This window comes from Mus caroli, unplaced genomic scaffold, assembly GCF_978045245.1.
Source record: "Mus caroli unplaced genomic scaffold, Mus_caroli_1 scaffold_14, whole genome shotgun sequence".
Taxonomy (NCBI): domain Eukaryota; kingdom Metazoa; phylum Chordata; class Mammalia; order Rodentia; family Muridae; genus Mus; species Mus caroli.
In genome coordinates, this window is record NW_028227269.1 from 21,750,979 (window position 1) to 21,776,650 (window position 25,672).

The window sequence follows — 25,672 nt, forward strand, 5'->3', positions numbered from 1 at the left end:
ATTGTGTGTGTGTTTACGTGAGTATGCACGTGTGTACTATGTGTGCATTTGTGTATGCATGTTCTCTGTGTGTGTGTAATTCCTATGATCCCCCATTAACAGAAGCCTGGTGAGATACTGGTCACCCTCAGCTGTAATAACATTGTCACAAAGCCAATGTGGGTGATGGTCATGGCCATTGCTCTATGGATTCAGGTGACTGGGCTATCCAGATGCAGCTGTGTGTGGCTCCTAGACCTTTTTCTTTTCTGGTCATTAGGATGCTTGATAGAGTATCCTGGCTGGGCTTGGGAAGGCTCAAAGGAGCACCCAAGGTCCTGCTGTGGAACTTATTAGGAGTGACCCGAGCCAGGCCTTTTCCTCAAAACCCATATTGCCCAGACGTGCTTTGCTGGTCAGAAAATGGCAGATAGAAAATATACACATGGAATAAAAATATGTCCCAACTCAGACAGCACACTACTGTCACCAATCTGGTCAAAGATACACACAGTTGGCATCATGAATATAACTTAGCCAACCTTGTACAGCCAGCTCAGAAGGCCATCTCTTTCCTCCCTGTCTGTTCCCCATATGGGGACTGGAGGCCTCTTCCCAGTGAACAGTATTATGGGACTGTTCCTAAATAGTCTTGTACCTCACTCAAAGCTGTCATTGTACCCTGAGATACTCGGGACAGACCAAGGAGGGAGGCCCAGTGTTACCTCCATTTTCTTGAGAGGGAAGATGGGGCTCACAGGGAGGCTAGTAATTGACTCAAGAGCTAAGTGGCAGTCAGAATGGGATAGGAAAGTCCTGTCACCCGAGCACAACTTCTCTTCCTAGGCTACAGCACTGTCTCAGTTTCCCCTTATGGTGCAATCTCTCCATTCCCAGCAATGATCATACTTGCAATGTTCTTACTGAACCAAGCACTGGTTTGGCCCAGAGTCTGTTCTAAAGAGCAGGAGGACCTAGGACTCCCCTTGCTCTGCAGACTCGGGATAGTGGTGGAGTCTGTGTGTCTGCCCTCCTCCCACCCAGCCAGGTAGACTGGACACCATGAAGTCAAGAGGGCATCACTTCATTCATCACCTTGCATCAGTGCCTAACCAGGAGCTATAAACAAAGCAGGCACTCAATACTCAGTGCTTTACAAAGGATTACCCCTGAATTCAGACAAAGACCAAAAATCCAAGATCTGGACTAGAAAATCCATGCACTTCCCTAACAGATATGTGCACATTAGTGTGGAAATGTGCACGTTAATGCAGGTGCCCATTGAGGCCTGAAGACGGCACACCATTCCCCAGAGCTGGAGTTACTAGTGATTGCGAGCCTCTCAACACGGGAGGAAATGAACTAGCATCTGCTCAAAGAACAGTAAGAACTCTTAAGCATGGAGCCACCCCACCAGTCCACATATGTATTTTTTATTAGATATTTTCATTATTTTATATTTCAAATATCCCCTTTCCTGTTTCCCCTTTGAAAATCACCTATCACTTGCCCCCCTTTCTATGCTCCCCAACCCACACACTCCTGCTTCCTGGCCCAGGCAATCCCCTATACTAGGGCATTGCACCATCACAGGACCAAGGGCCTCTCCTCCCATTGATGACTGACTAGGCCATCCTCTGCTACATATGCAGCTGGAGCCATGGGATTCTTTTTGGTTGGTGGTTTAGTCCCAGGGAGCTCTGGGGGTACTGGTTGGTTCATATTGTTTGTCCTATGGGGCAGCAAACCCCTTCAGCTCCTTGGGTCCCATATGTATTTTTAACTGACTTTATTTTAGGGCAGTTTTAGATTAATAGAAACATTGAGAGACAGGCACAGAGACATTCCCTGGGCCCAACTGTTTCTTATTACAAGAAAATAAGTGTTGGCCATGTTTCTGTTTTGTCTGTTGGGTTCTGAGGTTACAAGTGGGCAAAATCACATCTTACTTTCAATTGCATTTCAGTCATTGGGCACAAGCGGTTTTTACAGCCAAGTTGTTGTGGTAAATATTACTTGTGGATTTCTTACCACCACATAAATTATAGAGGTATTAAATAATAATCAAAGAAGAGAATAATAAACTAATAAGAAATAGTAATAATAAATAATATGAAATGATAAGAAATAATAAAATAAGAAATAATATTAATATGATGTAATAATATATTAAACAATAATAATGTGAAATAATATCAAATAATAAAATAAGAAATAATAATTATGATTAGTAATAATAATGATTATAAGCATTAAAGCACCATCATGGGGCACATATCATTCCTCTATGCTAATTTCTCTACTTCTTTACTAAGAACTGTGAGATATCACTCGCCATATTCTTTTTTTTTTTTTTTTGATTTTTTCGAGAAAGGGTTTCTCTGTATAGCCCTGGCTCTTCTGGAACTCACTTTGTAGACAAAGCTGGCCTAGAACTCAGAAATCCGCCTGCCTCTGCTTCTCAAGTGTTGGGATTAAAGGCGAGTGGCATCATGCCCGGCTCACTTGCCATATTCTGGCCTGGCTGCTCATGCTCCTAGGCTAGCCCTCCTGGCCATGCTCTCCCAATCCATCCACGCATGGGACCTTTTTGCTCCTTCTTCTTTCCTCTCCTTCATGGTCTCTTCCAAAGACACCAAGGCCCGGAACTTAAAGGCCATCAACCTTTCTTCTTGCCAGCTGCAGGCATTAGATGTGTTTACTGATTGACCACAGAAGGTAAAAATGACATAATCATAATCCCCAAATTATCGTAAAATATGGGTCCAGAGTCGGGGATCTGGTATTAGATCAAATGTTACTCATACTATTTCCTCGCAGACAGAACGTCTAAAACCTAGAACGTAACAGTTCTTTTAGGCAAGGCTACATCAAGCTAAACATATAGACAGACTTATCGATAGATAGATGGATAGATAGATAAATATATATATATAAATTTAAAGATATATAGACCTTTATATATAGATTTATATATATATATATGAATATATAGATGATATATGTATAGATTTAGTGATATAGGTATAGATCTATAGTGTATAGATAGGGGTATACATATATAGATATATACATATAGATGTATAGATAAGTAGATATACAGATTTATAGGTGATATATAGATGTATAGATTGAAGATCTATTGATGATATAAAGATATAGAGATGAATAGATATAGAAATATATAGATCGATATATATCTATATATTGATATATTGTTGTAGGGGGAAATGTCACACAAGGACAGGTCAGTGTACTGACGTCAGGGGGTGAAGAGGATGGCAATCAGATAGGAAAAACAAATCTGTGAGCTAACCTGGACTCTTCAGACCTCCCAGCCAAAAACCAAGGAGCATCCAGGGTCTGGCTCATTGCCCCAGGCACATGTGTAGCAGAGGACTGCCTTGTCTCTCTGTGCACAACGGGACAGGAACAGGATGTACTTAAATAAATAAAAAAATTAATTAAAAAAGGAAAAATTGAAACATAATTGAATATATATATATATATATATATATGTGTGTGTGTGTGTGTGTGTGTGTGTGTGTGTGTGTGTATCTGGCAGAAAAAAATGGCATTTAATCAATACTCTTTGACCTGGCTCCTGTGTGCAATATCAGTTACTGTGATCTGTCACATGACACACAACTACAGCCAATGGCCTGTGTCATAATCATCTGAGCTAACTAAACCCTGAAGGTGCATTGGACATATCTCCAAAATCAGAAATTCAATATTGCTTGGATCAAGCTAAAGACCCCAATTTGCATATCTATCAATCTGGTCTGTCTTCATTCACCTGACATGAATAAATACACGCTGGAAAATTACAAAGTTGCTCACCCTGTCACCATCAGCTTTTTTTTTTTTAATGGTGACTCCAAGGTTAGTGATAAAAACAGGTGTCTCACAAAAAGTAACTCTTTCAAAAAGTGCCTCACTTGGCTACCCGTCCAGTGTAAGGAGAAAGAACACCTTGGGATAAATCACACATCTGATTAAATCGAAGCTGAATACTTAGCTTAGATAGCGCCATTCCATTCCATGACAATGGTACTCGATAATGTAATAAGGACCAGCATTTATCACTCTCTGGCTAATGACTCTGAGCTCATTTATATTGTCAAAGAAGGTCTTAAATATTCCAACAAAGCTACATTACAAGAAAAACACTATAACCCCAAATGTATGGAGATGACAGAGTTCCTTAAAGAGGAAATGACCAAATCACTTAGAGAAATCCAGGAAAACAAAAAAAAATTGGAGGAAATCAATAAATTCCACAAAGAAGTCCAGGAAAACACAAACCAAAAAGTAGAGGAAGCCAAAATTCCTATAAATAAAGCCAAGAAAGAACACACCAAAGGGTGAGGTAAACAAACTATTCAATACAGAAAAGTGGAAATAGAAACAAAAAAGAAAACTAAATCTTAGGAAATAGTGGAAATAAAAATTTAGGACTAAGCCGGGTGTGGTGGCGCACACCTTTAATCCCAGCACTTGGGAGGCAGAGGCAGGTGGATTTCTGAGTTCGAGGCCAGCCTGGTCTACAAAGTGAGTTCCAGGACAGCCAGGACTATACAGAGAAACCCTGCCTCGAAAAAACCAAAAAAAAAAAAAAAAAAAAAAAAAAAATTAGGACTGCAAAAAGGAACTACAGAGGCAAGGTTCACCCACAGAACACAGACATGGAAGAAAAATCTCAATCATTGAATAAGCAATAGAAGGAATGGGTAAATCAGACAATGAAAATGTTAAGTCTAAATCTTCCTGATATAAAATATCATGGAAATCCAAGACACTGTAAAAGGACTAAACATAAGAATACTTAGGAAGAGAGGAAGGAGAATCCTCACTCAAAGTCTCAGAAAGTATTGACAACCAAATCCTAGAAGAAAAACTTCCTAACATAAAGAAAACACAAGAATCATCAAAACACCAAACGAAAGGGATCATAAAATAAAGTCTCTTCCCTGTGTAATAATCAAAACACACAGTTCAAGGAAAGAATACTAAAAGCTGCAAAGGCAAAAAGCCAGAAAAAGCATAAAGGAAGATCTATTAAGATCGCAGATGTCTTCTTGGAGTCTGTAGACACCAGAAGGGTTTGCACACATGTGCCGCAGAAACAACAGGTGCCTGGATTTTAATATGTAAAAAAATGACTATACTGTAAATGGAAAAAATTAAGATAGTCCACGATAAACTCAAATTTAAACAACCTCTCACTAAATATACTGACCAACACAAAGAGATAGAGATAGAATCTAACCTGAGGAAGTTAAGGATACAAAGGAAAACACGGGTAGTAAATAATCTCTTACTGTCTACAAAAGAAGGGAAAGTACACACACAGTCCAACACCAACACCACCCACAGCTGCAACAACAACAGCAACAAAATACAAGGAGTTAGCAATCACCATTTATTGACTCATTCAATAGAAATGTTTTGATTTGGGAGAAAATGTAGCTGTAAGTTGGCCCAGGACTTTGAGGTGTTTGTGTTTGAAAGCTATACAACTTTCTGTCTCAGGTTGGGTGTGGGCAGTGAGGTTTTGAAGATAAACTTCTGACTATACTTTTGTGTCTCTCACTGATCAGTAGTGACTTAATTCCAATAAATTTTTTTTTGCTTTTTTTGTTTTCCCAGACAGGGTTTCTCTGTGTAGCCCTGGCTGTCCTGGAAAGCACTCTAGACTTGTTGGGCCTCAAATTAAAAAATCAGCCTGCATCTGCCTCCCAAGTGCTAGGATTAAAGGAGTGAACCACCACCACCACCCAGCCCAATAAATTCTTATCCTTTCCATTGTCCTGGTGTGTGAGTTGTGTTGAACCTGACTGGACCCAACAATGTAAAGGCTTTACCACACTGCTGACATTCATAGCATCCGTCTCCAGTATGAATAGTCTCATAAAAAGAAGAATATACATAAAAAGCTCAATGAAAAAGCTTCACCATACTAAATAGATTCACAATGTTTCTACCTAGTTCAAATTCTTCCATGATGAAGATGACTAGAAAATTGTGCAAAGGCTTTCCCATATTAAATATACTCAGAGGGTTTCTCCCTCAGCCTTTCAGTGGCTAGGAACAGATCTCATGACCAAACCAACTCTCAGAAAAGCAAACATTTAAATTGGGGTTTCTCTGCCATGCAGTTTGTCTTGTGTATGCCTAAACAACTATGACATGCAAAGGCTTTACTACATTCATAACATTGACATGGGTTCTCACTTGTATGTGACCTTTTATGTCATTGTAGATGACCGTGAAATCAAATGCTTTACAACACCAATTACCTTCCTAAGGTTTCTGTCTTCTATGTGTTCTTTAAAAATAATGGAGACTATAGAGTTGTAAAAAGTCTTTACCACATTGATTATAGAGACAATAACTTTGAGAATAAGCTTTATCACATTGATTACATTTCTAAGGTTTCTCTCCATTATGGGTTCTTTCATGATAATGGAGACAACTGTGACCTGCAAAGGCTTTACCACAGTGATTACATTCGTAGAGTTTCTCTCCATTATGTTTTTTTTTTTTTACATTTCAATCTTTTATTAGATATTTTCTTCATTTACATTTAAAAAGCTATCCTGAAAGTCCCCCTATACACTGCCCTACCCACCTACTCCCACTTCTGGGCCCTGGCATTCCCCTGTACTGGGGCTTAAAAAGTTTGCAAGACCAAGGGGCCTCTATTCCCAATGATGGCAGACTAGGCCATCTTCTACTACTTATGCAGCTAGAGACATGAGCTCTGGGGGTATTGGTTAGTTTCTATTGTTGTTCTGCCTACAGAGATGTATACCCCTTCAGCTCCTTGGGGACTATCTCTAGCTCCTCCAATGACGGCCCTGTGTTCCATCCAATAGATGACTGTGAGCATCCACTTCTGTGTGCCAGGTATTGGAATAGCATCACAGGAAACAGCTTTATCAGGAAAGTATGTGTTCTTTTATGATATTGGAGATGACTGTGACCTGTAAAGGCTTTACCACATTGATAACATTCATAGAGCTTCTCTCCAGTACGTTTAGTTTTCTGACGTTGGAGATGACTGTGAGGTGCAAAGGCTTTACCAATTACGGTCTTAGGGTTTCTCTCCAGTATGTGTTCTCTTATGACATTGGAGATAACTGGGTCGTGCAAAGGCTTTACCACATTGATTACATTCATAGGGTTTCTCTCCAGTATGTGTTCTTTCATGATGGTGGAGACCACTGTGACTTGTAAAGGCTTTACCACACTGATTACATTCATAGGGTTTCTCTCCAGTATGTGTTCTTTTATGACATTGGAGAGGACTGTATTGTGAAAAGGCTTTACCACATTGATTACATTCATAGGGTTTCTCTCCAGTATGTGTTCTTTTATGACATTGGAGACTACTGAGTCGTGCAAAGGCTTTACCACATTGATTACATTCATAGGGTTTCTCTCCAGTATGTGTTCTTTTATGACGTTGGAGACTACTGTGACCTGCAAAGGCTTTACCACATTGAATACATTCATAGGGTTTCTCTCCAGTGTGTGTTCTTTTATGACATTGGAAACTACTGCGTAGTGCAAAGGCTTTACCACATTGATTACATTCATAGGGTTTCTCTCCAGTATGTGTTCTTTTATGACATTGGAGATGACTGTGACTTGCAAAGGCTTTACCACATTGATTACATTCATAGGGTTTCTCTCCAGTATGTATTCTTTTATGACATTGGAGATTACTGAGTTGTGCAAAGGCTTTACCACATTGATTACATTCATAGGGTTTCTCTCCAGTATGTGTTCTTTTATGACGTTGGAGATGACTGTGACTTGCAAAGGCTTTACCACATTGATTACATTCATAGGGTTTCTCTCCAGTATGTATTCTTTTATGACATTGGAGATTACTGAGGTGTGCAAAGGCTTTACCACATTGATAACATTCATAGGGTTTCTCTTCAGTATGTGTTCTTTTATGACATTGGAGATCACTGTGACTTGTAAAAACTTTACCACATTGATTACATTCATAGGGTTCCTCTCCAGCATGTGTTCTTTTATGACGTTGGAGATTACTGAGGTGTGCAAAGGCTTTACCACATTGATTACATTCATAGGGTTTCTCTCCAGTATGTGTTCTTTTATGACATTGGAGATCACTGTGACTTGTAAAAACTTTACCACATTGATTACATTCATAGGGTTTCTCTCCAGTATGTGTTCTTTTATGATATTGGAGACTACTGAGTCGTGCAAAGGCTTTACCACATTGATTACATTCATAGGGTTTCTCTCCAGTATGTGTTCTTTTATGACGTTGGAGACTACTGAGTTGTGCAAAGGCTTTACCACATTGATTACATTCATAGGGTTTCTCTCCAGTATGTGTTCTTTTATGACATTGGAGACTACTGAGCTGTGCAAAGGCTTTACCACATTGATTACATTCATAGGGTTTCTCTCCAGTATGTGTTCTTTTATGACATTGTAGATGACTGTGAAGTGCAAATGCTTTCCCACATCGATTACATTCATAGGGTTTCTTTCTAGTATGGGTTCTTTTATGACATTGGAGATGATTGCATTTTTTAAAGGCTTGACCACATTGATGACATTCATAAGGTTTCTCTCCAGTATGGGTTCTTTTATGATATTGAAGATGACTGGGTGTTGAAAAGGCTTTACCACATTGGTTATGTTCATGTGTTTTCTCTCCAATTTGTCTTCTTATATTACTTTGGAGATGACTGGGACATGAAAAGGCTTTAGAACGTTCATTACATTCATAGAGTTTCTCTCCACTATGATTACTTACATACCTGCAATGAAAATTGGTACATGTGATATGTTTACTACATTAATTTCCCTATTCAATCATTCCATCAAGATGAATAAACTTTACAAATTGGTCTAATGATAAAGATGGACCGGATCATCTGGTTTTGTCACTTTATATATGTTCATGGTGTTCTCCCTCATTATGGATTGTTTTGCATCTTTCGAGATATCTGTGATGGTTATTACATGGCTAACATTTATAACATCCTTTTTATACGGGATATTTATATGGTGTATTTCATCTATATGAGGAAAATAGAACAACTCATAGCTTTGTAACAGGAATTGCTTTCATAATTTTTCCTGTAGCGTGAATTGTACCACATTTGAATGTGAACCAGGACAAACAAAAGAATTTACAAATTCCTACAACCCATAAAGATTTTCTACAGTGTGAGCTTTGGGAAGTTCCCAGTAAAATTAGAAAACCAATTCATAGCAAAGTTTTATCATATTCAGAATGTCTACCAAAGATAGAATATGACAATTTTCTCAAAGTTCTGGGATAGAAAGCGGTACATTACTTCTTTCAATATCCCTATGCTCAAATAGCTTTTATCCATTGGGACACATGATATATATATTAATAGAAGAGTAATAGATGCATTCACACTGTTTGACTTTTTGTTAATCATAGACGTGTAATATATGAATTAAGGTTTCTCCTATGACAACACTCTTGATTCTCATAAACTGTACCCTAAACAAATGATCAATTTCACTATAAGAATATGAGCATCACCAACTTTCCCATGGATATTTTGCTTATCGGAAGGTTTTGCTTATATATTTATCACTATTCGATGTGCAATATCTAAGTCTTGTAAGTCTATACACATTGTTCAGATCAGTATAGCTCTAGTAGAGGTAGAAATTGAATAAAGGTATCCCTTAAGGCAATGTTTCCTCGCCTTTTTTTTTTTTAAAGGAATGCTTTGATAAATAAATCACATAACTACATCTAGGCAGTACATTTTTTTTAAGAATAGTATTATTAGGGCTGGAGAGATGGCTCAGTGGTAAAGAGCACAGACTGCCCTTCCGAGGGTCCTGAGTTCAAATCCCAGCAACCACATGGTGGCTCATAACCATTTGTAACAAAATTTGATGCCCTCTTCTGGAGTATCTGCGGACAGCTACAGTGTACTTATATATAATAAATAAATAAATATTGAAAAAATATTGTAATTATAGTTACACCTCAGGTATTGACATTTTACACTCCTGCTTTGATTTAGAGCTTCCATATCATAGTAAAATTTCCTTAGAGGCATAATTGCATAAGCTTTCACGTGAAAATTACCTTAGATTTCTTCTTGTACTTTGACAATGTCTTTCAATATGATGGTTTTCCCAAGTGTAGCCTAAAAGACAATACCAGAATAATGAATGATACAGTATTGGAAATAAGGCAAAATTCAAGGTACTGTGAATTTTCACATCACTGGACACTATTTATTCAGCTCAGTCTTCCTTGTTCTCAATTGTAATAGCAGAGCACCAACACTCACCAAGAGACATGTCTTCCCACTATTTTGAAAAGCAAAAGAAAATTCACAGTCATACCTATAACAGTGAGGTTCCAGTAGGTCTCCAGCATCACATCTTTGTAGAGACTCTTCTGGGAAGGATCCAGCAAATTCCACTCTTCCCCAGTGAAGTTCACGTGCACATCATCATAAGTCACTGCATCCTAAAATATCCCATACATGTGTACATCACAAAGCATGGTACTGACATCATTGTAAAGCAAATGTACGCTTCCTTGACCATATTCATATTACATATTCATGTAATTCTGGTGCTTCCTCCACTGACTTCCTGACACAGAAGTTATAACCTAAGTACTATAACATTTTAAAGGAAATTGAGTTGAAGGTTCACCTGTGTTGCTTATGATCATTTTAAATAAATAGGGGAAAGACTTTCGAGAGGAATTTCAATTGTGAGGGAGATGTAGGGTGAAATAGATCAACAGTACTGAGCACATATCCCCGAAATTGTAAGAAGAATCACTAACGAGAAAAATCACGGACAAGCAGGGTGTATTTGTTCATGTCTTTAATCCCAGAATCACGGGCAGGTATACGTCATTGAACTGGATCCCTGTCTGTTCTATGTAACACATTCCAGGACAGCAAAGGTCACATATTAAGACCCTTACTCCACTGCAAAAATCAACCACGGAGACAAAAATGATAGAAAGAACTCAGTTGTTTACGACAGTTCCTACAAAGAAGTATACATTCCCTGCACTTCTGTACTCATCTAGCAGAAACAGGAAGTGTACCGCTTTAAACTGCAACATTAGTAAAACTTTACTGGCAATCAAAGCACATTTAGTGGACCAATGGTCAGATGAAAATATTATTAATATAAGTGTTGAACATAAAAAGCAGCATAAGGCAGGAGATTGCCATAACTCAGCCGTGGAAAGCTATTGCTTGTCTTCCAGAAATGGTGGTCAAATACTAGCATTCCCGTGACCCATGGCTTTATGAACAGGAGTTCGGAGTCCACCTTCCAACAACACTAACGAGGTGGCACACATGATATTCATATTCACGCACACAGGCAAAACACTCCTATTTATTTAAAAATTTCAAAACAAACACAAGAGTTTGGGAAAACATCAACACCCAGAATATAATGACTCTGAAACCTCAGGCAGTATTGATGTCATGAGCATATGCCATCCTAAGAAATAGACTATAATCTATGTGCCCACGGCGTACATAGGGGGCCCCAACCCCACTCAAAGGAGAAACAGAGGAGATTGGGAGGAGGGAGTCTGTGAGGGCAGGGACCTAGAGTAAGGACAGTGATCAGGGTGATAATGAATATCTAAATTATAGGATTAAAAAAAAAAAGGAAAGAAAGAAAAAGGAAAATTTTGAGTGTATATACACTTTCATCTCCCCAAGATGAATCTAGAAAGACTCCTGCACTGTTCAAACGTCTAAAGTCTCTGCTGACACTCAAAACAATATCTTGACAGCCACATCAGAAAGCAAAGTTGCAAAATCAAACAGCAAGCTATATCTTTCCAACTTAAAATGGCACTGAATACCCCTTCCCATTCCAATCAATAGGAATGTGCACACAGGGAGAGAAGATTGGACAAAGGCAAGAGAAACAGAAGGGCAAACACCAAATCCTATAGCTTTGTCTCAAACACATTGGACTTCAATTCCTAAAGGCATAGATGGTGCTCTTCCTGTAACTTCTCATACATCTCTCAGTTTGGGTACTTCATCTCCCTGTAAGCTTCTCTCCATGGCAGATTTCTCAATGCGTTAGTTTTCTCCACAACCTGTGGTCACAAAATGCAACTCAAGCATCAACCTCACCACTTAAATGCAAGGAACTCTCACAGAGTCTTCCCTGGGATCGTGACTCTGTCAAAAGATGGCTGGAGTGGTGCTAAACTGAAACCATAGAGAAAGAATCTATGACCATGGTATTTTCATCTTTCAGTTTCCAGAAGCAGCACGATATGGATGATCCTGTGAAGTTTTGCTTCTAAATTAACGGACCCTGCCTCACTTGGACCACATTTGCAGCAGGTTTTGTTTAAGGTTCCATCCTGGGATGAGGAAACACGTTGAATACTCCTTCCATTAATTTAAAACATAGCAAGCCAAAGGAAGTACTACACTCAGGGTACCTTCATAGGCATATACCCACAAGGGCATTTGCTCCAATAAGTTCACAGCCACTTTATTTATAACAGTTAGAAACAGGAAAGAATGCAGATGTTCCTCAACTAAAATGTGGACACAAAAACCATGTTTCATTTACAAAATGGAGTGCTTCTCAGGTATGAAAAACAAGGACATCATGAATTTTGCAGAGAAATGGGTACAATTAGAAACTAATATCTGGAATGAGGTAACTCAGGCCCAAAAGGACATGAATGTACATACTCACTTCCAAGTGAATAATAACCATAAGTACAGGATACCCACAATGCACTTCATAGACGGAAAGACAGTAAACAAGACATGGCACAAAAGAGCATGGTTGAATCTCACTGAATGGGGTATGAAAGAGACAGAAGAGGTAGATGGAAGGGAGAAACTGGATGAGACAGTAGTTAAGAAATAAGAAGGGGAGTGTTAGGAACAAGTGTGGTAAGAGACAAGGGCCAGAGAGCCAGGAAAATGAAATGAAATCAGCAGATGCTGGGAGAGGGGGGGGTTAGGGTGGGGGCATCTGTATAATGTGCCTGAGACTATGAATGGGAGGGCACAAATGCGGCTAGGGAGGTGATCTTAGCTTAGATATAAAGTATTGAATTATGGGCCATGAAGAGGTGACATCTTGCAGTCAGGCAGAACCACCAGTGAAGTGTTCACTACACCAAGAAAACCAAATACCTTTACTCCCAAAATTTGTTCTGTCTGCAAGTAAGGCAGGCACAAAGTTGAAACAGAGACTGAGGGAATGGCCAAACTATACCCTGCCCAACTGGTAACCCATCCCATGGGCAAGCACCAAGGCTGGCATTACTGAGGATAATTTGTTATACTTGCAGATAGTAGCTTAGCATCATTGTCCTCTGAGCGTTTCCATCCAGCATCTGACTGAAACATATGCAGAGACCCACAACCTAACATTGGACAGGGCTCAGGGAGTATTTTAAAAGAGTTGGGAAAAGAATTGACGGCCTCTGTAGGAATAGGAAGTCCATGAGAAGACCCTCAGAGTCAAATAACCCAGAACCTAGGAGACTCTCAGAGATGGAGCCACCAACCAACGAGCACACACAGACTGGGATGGAGGCCCCCACCATATATGTAGTGGATGTGCTGGTCAGTCTTCATGGGGTCCCCAACATCCAGAGCAGGGCATGTCCCTTAAGCTGTTCCTGACTGTGCAAACTGTTTCCCTAACTGGGGTGCTTTGTCTGACATCAGTGGGAAAGGATGTGTCTAACCCTGCAGAGACTTGACATGCCATAGTTCAGGGATACTAAAGTGGTTCCCACCATCCCTGGGGAGATAAAAGGGAGTCAGTAATGAGGGACTGTGGAAGGTGGAATGGGATGGGTGTAACAATTAGAATGTAAATTGAATAAAGAAATAGGGGAAGTCAGGTCTTGGTGGAGCAGGACTTTAATCCCAGCACTCAGGAGGCAGAGGCAGGGGGATTTCTGAGTTCGAGGACAGCCTGGTCTACAAAGTAAGTTCCTGAACAGCCAGGGAGACACAGAGAAACTCTGTCTCAGAGGAAAAAAAAAAAAAAAAAGAAATAGGAAGATTGAACAAATAATTATCAGTTGCATAAAAATATACAAATCAGGCAATATTTTTGTTTGTTTGACCTACTCAATATTTCAGGGCATAAGCCAAGTACAAAAGTTTTCTAGTTTTCTTTTCTTTTTTTTTTTTTTTTTGGCCAAAATATCACAGAAATGACCTCTTCCTAAAGTTTTCAGTCTATTTTCCACTGAAATAGTATGACCTCAATTCCTGTGGCTGCATTACTGTAAATGCTCCAATCTTCCAGATCCTATGGGAACAACCGATTAAGCTCCATATACAGCTTTCTATGACTTTTGCCATCTCAATTTCTGATATTTTCCATATTCCTTCAATAGAGAACAGAGATTCTGTCCAGCAGCAAAATCAGCTTTTGAAACAATTGTTGTTGTTGCTGTTGTTGTTGATTTTGTTGTTATTGTTCTGCCTTGCAACTCTGCTGCTGTGATGGTTTCCTCTGAGCAGAAGCATCTCAGGTAATAAATGTTTGTTTTACATGGTTCTGTCAGATCACAGCACATCCTACTGCGAGCTCAGACTAGAAACTGAAGCTAGAAAATGAAGGCAAAAATATTTGACAAACACTACTTCCTGCCTTGCTTTCTTGCTTGGTCACTCTCTCATGCTCTGTAGCCTCCCTCAGCCTTGAAGCAGGCTGAGCCAGACTTTGACCTTGCTGCCATTAAGAAGGAGATTACCTAGTGTCTTAGTCAGGGTTTCTATTCCTAAACAAACATCATGACCAAGAAGCAAGTTGGGGAGGAAAGGGTTTATTCGACTTACACTTCAATACTGCTGTTCATCACCAAGGAAGTCAGGACTGGAACTCAAGCAGGTCAGAAAGCAGGAGCTGATACAGAGACCATGGAGGGATGTTCATTACTGGCTTGCCTCCCCTGGCTTACTCAGCTTGCTCTCTTATAGAACCAAGACTACCAGCCCAGAGATGGTCCCACCCACAAAGGGGCCTTTCCCCCTTGATCACTAATGGAGAAAATGCCTTACAGTTGGATCTCATGGAGGCATTTCCTCAACTGAAGCTCCTTTCTCTGTGATAACTCCAGCTGGTCAAGTTGACACATAAAACCAGACAGTACACCTAGGGTAGAGACTTCTGACCTTGATGGCCCTATTTGCTCTTCTCCAATACTCTGCTTCCTGCTGAAAGGTCCTGGAGACTATCTGGAGACAAGCCCTATAGATCGCCTATGGGCTGGCTCCAGGCACAAAGAATGGGCTGGCAGATGATGGGCCTACCCTCTTTATAAGCAGGGACTCTCAGTAAACTTCAGAGGCTTTGAACAGAAAGGTTTGTCTTGGCCTCATTCTTTTGTTGCCCTCTGATCTCTTTCAGCCCCGGGCTGCCTTTCAGGGGAACCCAGTTCACATGGCCACAGGCGGCTACAATGCTCACCTAGCTCTCTCATCCAACCCATGTCCACTTGCTTCCCAATATTGCCACCCTTCATGGAAGAGTCTTCCTATATCAATTATCAACACTATCTCTCAGAGACATAGAAACCAGCCATTCTGATGAGGGCACACCTGCAACTGAGGCTCCTTCAGATGACTGTAGCCTGAAATGTTGAGTTAAAACAACTATGACACAGAGACAATAATAAACGAGAGAGTTGTAAAATTCCAAAACCAATGATCTAACCATATCATTACAGGACCCCTGCCACCACATCAGGGAGTGGGAGTAGTGTCTGAGCCAGGATAAAATGGGAAGGGTTCCTGGCTCAGAGCATGGAAGGATATGGTGGAATGGGGAGAAGGGAAGCTGCACTGCCCTGTGGTAAGGTGTCCTTAACCCTGGATTCCCAGGCCAGGGAGACCAAAGAGGTGGCCAAACAGCTGGAAGGTGAATAGAGGAGTAGATTGCCCCACAGACCTGGAAATAAGACTGCTGGTCTAAGGAAGATATGCTAACTTTTCTGGAAGGGATGAAAAACAACCTCCTATATACTAACAGCTCCAAGTTCAAAACTACAGAGTCACATATAGACTGAGAACAGGGTTGTTTAGAAGGGGGCAAAATGAGTTCTTTGTCCTTTCCACCCTGTTTTGCAGGGTCTGATTTTACCCTGAATGTGGTCATAAAGAGCTCTCTGTCAGGGGCAATTTAATGGGTACAGGTCCTCTTGATAAGAGGGATTTAACCCAAGGTGGAAGGTGAGTAACTATATCAATTGGGATGGAATCAGTCTCACTTCCTCTCTCAGTAAGAGAATACTAAAGTGGCACACACATAATAGAGGGCCACGAGGGGGCGGTGAAGGCTAAGCAGCAGATTCCACCACTTGTACAGAGGAGAAAATGAAGACAGGATTGGCAGCTGTGAGCCATGGAGCAGGGTTCCAAGACTGCTGTAACTTCCCAGAAATTAAGGCCAGGGGCATACAACCCCTGTTCCAGGGTCTGGAACATCTTCCTAGCCCTTTGTAGCTACGACTCGCCAGCATTTCCACTTCACTGGAGTTCCACATTCACTATGTTCATCTCACTCCACAAGTACTCAAGAAAAATCAAAAAACCAAGGTACACAGACACATTTCTGACAGACAGGTCACTGATGCAAAGAACAACAATGACACATCCTAACAGCGGTCTTTCAAGCGTTCCGATGGGAGTCCTGAGGGTCTTGGGGTTCCAGTCAAAGCATGAAGGTTTTATGCCTAACTTACAGAAACTATAATGAACAGCACAGAGCCTATTGCAATGCAAACACACAGAGGTCTTTTTTATGAGCTCAGTAACAAGGACTCTCAGCAGTCAAACTCCCATTAGGTACAAACTGAGAGATCAAGTCTAGAGGTTTTGAGTATTTATTGTAGTTACAACAAGAGTGGGGAGTTTGCATACAAATCAGCATTGTAATATTTTGAAAATTGTATGTCTGGCATAATGTGCAGGAACCAAGCAAGGGGGGCAAAAAAATCTGACAACCATGATGGGTAAGCTGTTTCTGTTTTTGGTTTCTATAGGAGGTCTTAGTTATCTCTATGTAGCTTAACCCTGCTGATGTACCTTAACTGGCTGTTGATAAGGGGATTTTGTCATGGGATTTTTGATGGAATGTACAAATGTACATTCTCAAAAAGCAAACTGTTTGGGATTTACAAAGTCATCTCTGTTGCTGAGCCCCTGATTATAGACAGAAACTCCTGGTTAACCACAACCATGCCTGTCTGTAGACTAGACTTTGTCCAAAGACCTACCTCACTCTCTGTTACTGCAGACCCTAATATCAGCTGCCCTTAACACTGGTAAAGAGTAGCAGTGGAAATATCCTCTCCTCCTGTGCAAGCCTCCTATAGATACCACAGACAATCCCCACCTGCCTATCCATTCCTGCCTCATCCCTGTGTCTCAGCCCCCACTTGGGCAGATACTCCCTGTTCAACCACATTCCATGCCTGAAAGGACACAAGGTAAGCTTCCATAGATCAACTGCATGATTGATTTCTTACCCCAGATTCAATTTTCCCAGTTGTTCCAACATCGTATTAAACACCATGGGCTGCTTGACCTCTCTTCTGACTACGGCTCCTTGTGGATTACTAAGATCTTCTGTTCCTGCCTGTCGCTTCTCCCAGATTTTAATATCACAAAGCATCCCCTGTTGACCATACCTACAAAATAGGTCAGTAAAATAGGAAACTGTCAGTGAACACTCTCTTCAAATCCATGTATCAAACAGTAACCCAGGAACAAAACTCCCACCCAAAAAGACAAACCCAGAGGCCAGTACCTAGGTCAATAATCACCCAAACAGAGATGGCTACACACCAGCATAGCAACATAGAGAGTAACAGCCAGGAACAATTGCAACCAAGAAATCCAAGCTATCCCATCACAGCAGGTCTGAGAAATTAAAGCATGCAACAGATAAAGTGCAAAAGAGGTTGTTTGGGGGAAGGGAGAGGAGTGAGAACCTGGGGAAGGGATAGAAATACATAAGAGGACCTGCAGACAGACACACAGACAGGGAGGAGAAAGAGAGCCATGAGGGGAGAGATGACAGAGAGTGTGCATGTGCAGAGAACAGAGACAGGGAACAAAAATAGAGAGCTGCTATAGCTGGTGGCTGATGTATATAAAGCACGCCTGACAACAGACACAGGGGATGGAGGCAGGAAATGACATAAGGAGTTGCTAAGTCCCTAAGAGCAGGACATGAGATTACCTGACAACTACAGAGGCAAGGTTCACCCACAGAACAGGAAAGGAAGACAGAATCTCATGGATTCAAAACGAAGAGAAAAAATTGATATTTCAGTTAAAAAAATGTGGATTCTAAAAGTTTCGTGGCAATAAACAACTGGGACTTCTGCAAAGTATGTGAAGGCGAAAATTACAAATGATTGGAATAGAAGAATATCAGCTCAGAGGTCTATCATTTTCCAATAAAACCACAAAAAAATTCTGAAATTATTAAAGTCCCTTTCCCAAATAATAATAAACTCACTAAACATGTGATGCAAAAAATATGAAAAACTGCAACAGAACAAAAATTAACAAAACCTAAACAAAACAAAAACAAGTATAATGTATGAAATCAGACCTATTAGAATTTTACCTGTTTTCGTAATGTATAAATAAAGACAAAGGGGTTTGGACATGTGTGCTACAGACTCAAAGAAACCACCCTTGTTTTCACAAGCCAGCCTAACTAAGGTCCAAAGGATTTGGGAAATGATAGGGAAGTTATTAGAGGTCACCCCTGATGGAGCAAGTGAGGAGCAACACGAGAGACCTCACAGGTGCTCACATATGGCTTATACTTCCCATCCAGCCCCAGAGAGGACTCACCACCCCAGCTTCCACTGCTCAGCACCACCCTGCCCCTATCCTCTGTGGGCAGTAACCCTGTGCTCACCATGCCTGGAATTCAGAGCTTCCCTGAGGTCCTCTCACAGCACCCAACAGCAGAGCTCAGAGCAGGACACAGAGAACCATTCAAGCCTGCACAGCCAAAGTGAACTTGGGGAAAGGCACCTGGAAGATCCTGCCTCCTTGTCTGACTGGCAGGCCTGCCTGTGGAGACCTTGATTGGCCAGTGGGTCTCACCCTTCCTCAAGGTTAAAGTGTGCTTCTTGTCCAGGGCCACACCTTTTCCAGGTCTCAGGTGTGGTTTGCACTACATTAGCATTTGAGCCTGATCTCCAAGAGGACTCTCACCCCTCCCAGCCCTGGGGGAGAACTCACCATTCATGTGGGGCATTGGGCTGTGCACAGACAGGCAGGTCTCCAGTTGAGCTGAGGTCTGAACCCCGGGAGGGTGATAATTCACTTACTTGACAAGGAAGGCATCAATTCCCTCATGCTTCTGGAACTCAGGCTCCTGCCTAAGTTACCAACCCCCACCCCCACCCCAGCCACCACAAGAGAAGCCTGGCTAAAAGTCAGGTAGGCAATATCCCAAGCTTCTGACCTTCAGGCTAAACTCCTCCCCAGTTACCTAGCAACAGTAAAGCCCATAAAAAGGGCTGTTCAGCCTCTCCTATCTCTCTTGCTCTCACTCCTTTGATCTCTTACCTCTCACTTCTTGCACTCCTCTCTCCTCTTTCCTTTCTCTTTGTCTTCTCCTCTCCTTTCCTCTCCTCTCCTCTCCTCTCCTCTCCTCTCCTCTCCTCTCCTCTCCTCTCTCCCTCTTACTCTCTTTCTATCTAGCCTTCCCACTTCTAGCCTTCTAGGGGGGACTCTCTCTCTCTCTTCTACCTTCTCTCTTTCTCCCTGCCTTTCTATAATAAAGCTCTAAAACCATAGAATGTCTCCGTTCATCAAGGCCCACTGCGCTTGGAGGATGGGATAGGCTTTCTCATAATGAGCCTTTTCTACTCTCCAGATGGAAGGCCTTCATGTGCTCCAGTCAAGATCCACTGTGCTCACTCTCACAGGTGTGGGAACCTCTCATCCCTCATCACTCTCTCCATTAACCCCAGGGCTTTAGGAAAGTAGTCCTGGGGCTCCCAGGTTGGACTGCCCCTTGTTCAGACCCAAAGAGGGGGGCCAAAGGCTTAGATGCCCACCCGGGGCTGAGCAGAGAGTGTATGGCAGCTCTCCCACATCTCTGTCCAGAGCATAGGTGGAACTCTGGCAGGGAGTGGGCCTTCCCACCCTTTCCTTTCTTGCCCAGGGTCCCCTTTTAGTTCCCAACACATTCCAGCTCAGGCTAGTCAGCTGCCTGCTCCTGTTCTCTGTGAGCAATGATCCTGCATTACCAGGACCTGACTTCAGACCTTGCCTGAGCTTGCCTCACATCACTTGCCTTCTTCTTCCTGAAATCCAGGGGAAGAGCATGCATAGCCCATTACCCAAGGTGCAGTGGGGTTATCAATCTGAGTGGGAAGGTACCCAGGCAATGAACATTAAAGAGGGATTTTAGGAAACAAGAGTTTTGTTTGTGGCTCAGTTCTGGGCTCAGGGAGACTGCAGCTCCCTTTCCCAGATGATAGGTACCAACCAACCCTGGGAGGAAAGCCAGAAATGTAAGGGAAACACTGTTGAGCCATCTTGTTAGCCAGCACATCGCCATCAGTGGCAAAGTAGAGAAAAGCCACAGTTGTATTAGGACAGGTTCTCTAGATAAACATATCTCAAATCAGAATGAATTTCTCTGTGGATATAGAAAGGAAATGTAATAGAATGTCTCTCTAATGTCTAATATAGAAAGGTTCTTGGCCAAGGGAACTTAGAAAAATCAAGGGCGGGTTATCTCATGTTGCAGGTTATTACAGCTGATATTCACTATGTACCAGAATTCTGAAGAAATAAGTACTTTCCAATGCCAATTTTAAAAATCAAACTAGCAAATCACCTTTTCTAAAATACAAAAATAGGGCAAGTATAAAAAATGAAAGAACAACCCTGTTCATTGTCTTTTATGTATGTAGGATGCCAAAAGAATCTATTGCCTAGATTAAAGGTGGATCTGATGATCTCAAAAGATCAAGATTAAGAAATGGTTTCTCACTTCAAAAGGTATAATGAACACATTTCCCTCACAGTAAGCAGGGTTAGACTTAGGGTTAGCCTATTAGAGGGTTAGGGTAAGGATTAGGGTTCTTAGTGTTAGGGTTTTTAGAGGCAAGGCAATGGTCAGGAAGCAGGGGTGAGCTGGACTGGAAGGTTTATTATTTATTTGTTAGTAATTTATTCTTTGACAATTCATATGTGCACACAGTATATCTTGATTGTTTCTATCTCTCATTCCTACCTCTACATCCTCTCTGACACTTGCACCTTCATGTCTCCATTGTGTCTTCTTTGTCTTTCTAGTTCCCCCATTTCTCCTTCCTCTCCATCCCCTCCTCCTCCTTCTCCTTCTTCATCACCATCACCATCATTACTAAGGTCACTTAGTGCTGCCTGATGGAATATTACTCAATATCTGTTAGGCTGGATCTTGTGCATATAAATGGAATGGCACTGCCCAGGGTGCAATGGTCACATTATATCCAGAAAGCAAGTGTTTTACCAAATGTGTCCTCTGATGCTCTTTGTACCCCCTCTTCTGCCATGTTCCTGTGGGCATTAGTTTTGGAGACTTTTTCTTTGATCTGAGAAGAATGGATCCTGATGATTAGGACAGCCCTAGGTGGAAGGTCTGTCCCTAACAGTTACCTTAATTGGCATGGTTTAGCTTGTGCCCCTCTAAGAAGCAGCAGCCACCACACACAGATCTCCTGACCTGGAAGACCCAGCCTCAGTCCATTCACTATGAGGCCTTTATGTACACAACCCAGATGGTTTTCTGGAACCCACAGCCCTAAGGGACCAGGTGTATTATTAGACAACTCACTCCGTGGCAGTGAAGGCCTCTCCTCAGTAAATGCCTCTAGAGGCTATGGAGGCAGCTCAGTTGGTAGAATGTTTGCCTGGCATTCAAGAGGCCCAGGGTTTGATCCCTGGCACCACATAAAACAAACATGATAACACATGCTGTAATTGCAGCCTTCAAAGGTGGAGGCAGAGGCAGGAGGATCTGAAATCCAAAGTTATATTTGGTACATAGAGTTCAAGGCAACCCTGAAGCCCTGACTAAAAAGTAAAACAAGAAAAGAAAAGCCTCTAAAAAAGGGCCTCTAATGCCTCCCCAGGGGTTAGCACTTGATATCTCTGGAGTTGTCAGTCTTGGCTCCTCTAAGTCGACAACAATGGAAGCTGGCCTGCAGAGACTCAATGGACACCAGCTTGCACTAAGGAAACGCACCCCAGTACAGTGAAAGGACATTGAAGAACCAACCAGAGTGGTCAGAACTCCTGTTTTGTCACCTGCTGAAACCCAGAGTCACATGACTCCATGGTGCCTATATGACCTCTCTCAAAAAGGAATAATCTTAAATAAGCCCATTTAATGCTTTCTTACTTTACAATTACTTTTCTTTATTTTTTGAAATTGTAATATAATCTCATCGTTTCTATTCTCAAAACCAACCCGCATATCCCTGCTTCCTCTTTAAAATTCATAACCTCTCTTTTCCTTTGTTATTTTATACATATATGTATATTCCCTAAACATGTAAACACAGCCTGCACAATCTGTATAATATTATTTATATGTCTGGTTTCGGTGCTGACCATTTGGTATTAGGCAACTAACTGGCAAAAGCACATTTTCTTAACATAGAATTAAAGCTCATAAAAATGCTAGTTATAGCCAGGTGTGGTGGTGCATGCCTTTAATCCCAGCACTCAGGAGGCAGAGGCAGCTGGATTCCTGGGTTCGGGGCCAGACTGGTCTACTAAGTGAGTTCCAGGACACCCAGGGCTATACAGAGAAAACCTGTCTCGAAACCCACCCCCCAAAAAAACCCCAAAACCAAAAACAAACAAACAAACAAAAAACAAAAACAAAAAGAAAAAAGACTGTTTTCAATACAAGTCCTCCAGCCAGTCAATCTTCACAGTAGACCTGGTCTCTACCACTAAGGCATGCTGGACAGTGCCACTATTACCTTGGGGATGATAGGAGACCCAGGCTTCAAGTACCAGTGGAACTACTGGGCGGAGCCTGGGCCCATGAACAGCATCCCCTGAGAGTCTGTACAGTCCAAATGTTCATTCTCCTTTTGCAGTTAGAACAGCAAAGCGATTTCCAAGGTAACCAAGGACAATAGAATAAGAGAGTCATAGTCCTGGAAGGAAGGAGATTAAATTTTAATACTTAAGAGTCAATATCAAATTTATTTTTAAAACTACATCAACACCAAATAAGCAGAGTAGGAATGAATGGAGCTATGAAGAAGCCCTAACAAACAACAGGAGTGTCCCAAGAATGCACACAATGTTTCTCTATTTCCAGAGTATTTTGTAGTAACCAGAGGCTCAAATAAACTAAGAAACAAAAATCAAAGCTGGGAAGAAAATCAAAGCTGGGAAGAGGGTGGGGGTGGCGCAGCTCAGTTTTCAGATTTATGCCACAACTACTTATTTTCTCCCTTATTTCCAAAGCACAAAGCTGACACCAGTTGCGCTCTGCACTTTGCAGACTGTGCAAAGTAAGTCACCCAGAGAAAGTCAACACAAAGTAAAAAGTTTCAAACCAGTTACACTCTCACTTGTTACCAAGACAATAAGCTCCTTAGAGAGAATGCATGGGGGCTGGGACGAGAGCTTAGGGGGTCAGGTGCTTGCTACACAAGCTTGTGAACCTGCATGGGGATCCCCAGGATTCATGGGAAGCAGAGACAGGCTGTGGGGAACTTACTCAGCAAAGCATTGCAAGGTCAGCCTCTGTGCTAGGTCAGCACAGGAGCCAACACACACACACACACACACACACACACACACTCTCACAGTCACACACAGGCACACCTAGGGGGAGGGACAACAATTTCCATTTATATGCACACCTTCATCCATTCATCCATTTTCTTCTCCCCTGCTCCATTCTCATTCCAGGGTCTATACAGTAACTACAGTGAAATCTGGTAAAGCAGCTACCATTTACTAAGTCTACTGGGTACTGTACCAGAACCTTCAGAAATAGACATGATTATCTAGACTGTGAACTGGACTGAAAACTGTAAAAGAGTGTGTGGGTGGGGAGGGTCTCATCCCAATTCATACAACTGGAAAGTGATGGAGCCTGACTTGGAGGTGGCTGATCTAGCTATGGGCAGTTTTGAGAATGCACCATCACTAAGCATTAGAAAAAGCCATGCAGTTTGAGAAAGCAGCATCCAGTCAAGTTTAAACTCCACTTGCTGTGTCTATAACCTGAACTGATCTCCTAGCCTCAAATTCCTCATCTGCACATCACGGATAGAGATTAAACACAACAGTTTGATACCTGTAATACAGGTCAGGCACTGACTGAATTACTGATATTCTAGCTAAAGGTGTGTAAGTCAAGAAAGCCTATTTCAGGGGCTGGTGAGATGGCTCAGTGGGTAAGAGCACCCAACTGCTCTTCTGAAGGTTTGAAGTTCAAATCCCAGCAACCACATGGTGGCTCACAACCATCCTTAATGAGATCTGACTCCCTCTTTTGGAGTGTCTGAGGACAACTACAGTATACTTACATATAATAAAAATAAATAAATCTTTAAAATAAAAAAGAAAGAAAGCCTATTTCAATCAGAAAATGACAACAGCTAGACATATTCTCCATTGGGAGCAATCAGGTTTGCCAAACTTAATCAGATAAGTTTACTAATTCCATAACTCATTTAAGTAGAAGGCCAGGGACTTATTTTTTTAGTTGTATTTCTATGAAATGCGTAGCTTTTTGTATGTCACAAAACCTACCCTAATGTCTCATCCGACCATAAAAAGACATTTGCTTAAAGTCTAAGTATTGTAAACATGGTGTGTTATTACACTAGACAGAGAACAACTTTTTGTTTTGGAAGTAAACATTAAATAATGTAGGAGGAGAAAGAAAGCATTATTTTAAGTAATCCACACTGAGTCCTTTCACCCTTCGAATCAGTTCATACACACTATTATCTTAGAGTGGATGCTGGCCTCACTTAAAATGAGATGAGCCTGCAAGGAGTTCAGGTTTTCCCTGTTTCCAACTCAAATCCATTTTCTGCTTTGGAGGCTGAGTGAAGCCAGCCTGCTATTTGATAGAAAGACCAAATCCAGTCTCTCTTTAATCTACTCAGTAACTGAGCTCTTGGGTAATCTCCTGCACTGCATGGAAAAGCAGCTTTGGGTTCATCCAAAATAAACTAAAATTAATCAGAGAGAGGCCATGCCAACTTTAATTGCAACTCCTATTTGCCAGGCTTTCCAACATCTGCCAGTATTACTGATACCTAACTGATTCAATACAATGAGAGACGCGTCCTAACTTTATAAACATGAGCTTTCTTTTAAGGACATCACACACAAGTGTCCTTTCCACAGAGGGAATCCTACCTTTTTTGGATGTAATCATTTTCATAAGCATTAATGATGTATTTTCAAAACACTGTGACTATCTTCCTAGTGCTTTTCAAGGCCCTCGTGGGGGAGGGGCTCACATCCCCCTCATCCCCCACCTGCCTCATTAAAGGCATCAGTGGCACCTAAAGGCCAGGCTGACAAAAGTGGACTAAAGCAATCTGCTCTCACTGAATTTGCTACAAAAGATTTACAAG

At 41.5% G+C, this 25,672-nt stretch overlaps 1 protein-coding gene across 2 annotated transcripts in view; it reads right to left on the reverse strand.

Annotated features, from left to right (window-relative positions):
* The window catches only part of LOC147001199 (uncharacterized), a 43,668-nt gene that overhangs the window by 16,271 nt on the left and 1,725 nt on the right, over positions 1–25,672 (reverse strand). The window contains exons 2-4 of one of the 2 annotated variants that reach the window (XM_085830242.1): positions 10,378–10,504; positions 10,115–10,175; positions 6,948–8,792 (exon numbers count right to left, since the gene is read on the reverse strand). In XM_085830242.1, the coding sequence (XP_085686368.1) occupies positions 7,079–8,792; positions 10,115–10,175; positions 10,378–10,504 (1,902 nt within the window). In that variant the 3' untranslated portion in view covers positions 6,948–7,078. Of the gene's footprint in view, positions 1–6,947; positions 8,793–10,114; positions 10,176–10,377; positions 10,505–25,672 lie in introns of those variants that run through there. The other variant, XM_085830243.1, reaches the window with a different exon arrangement.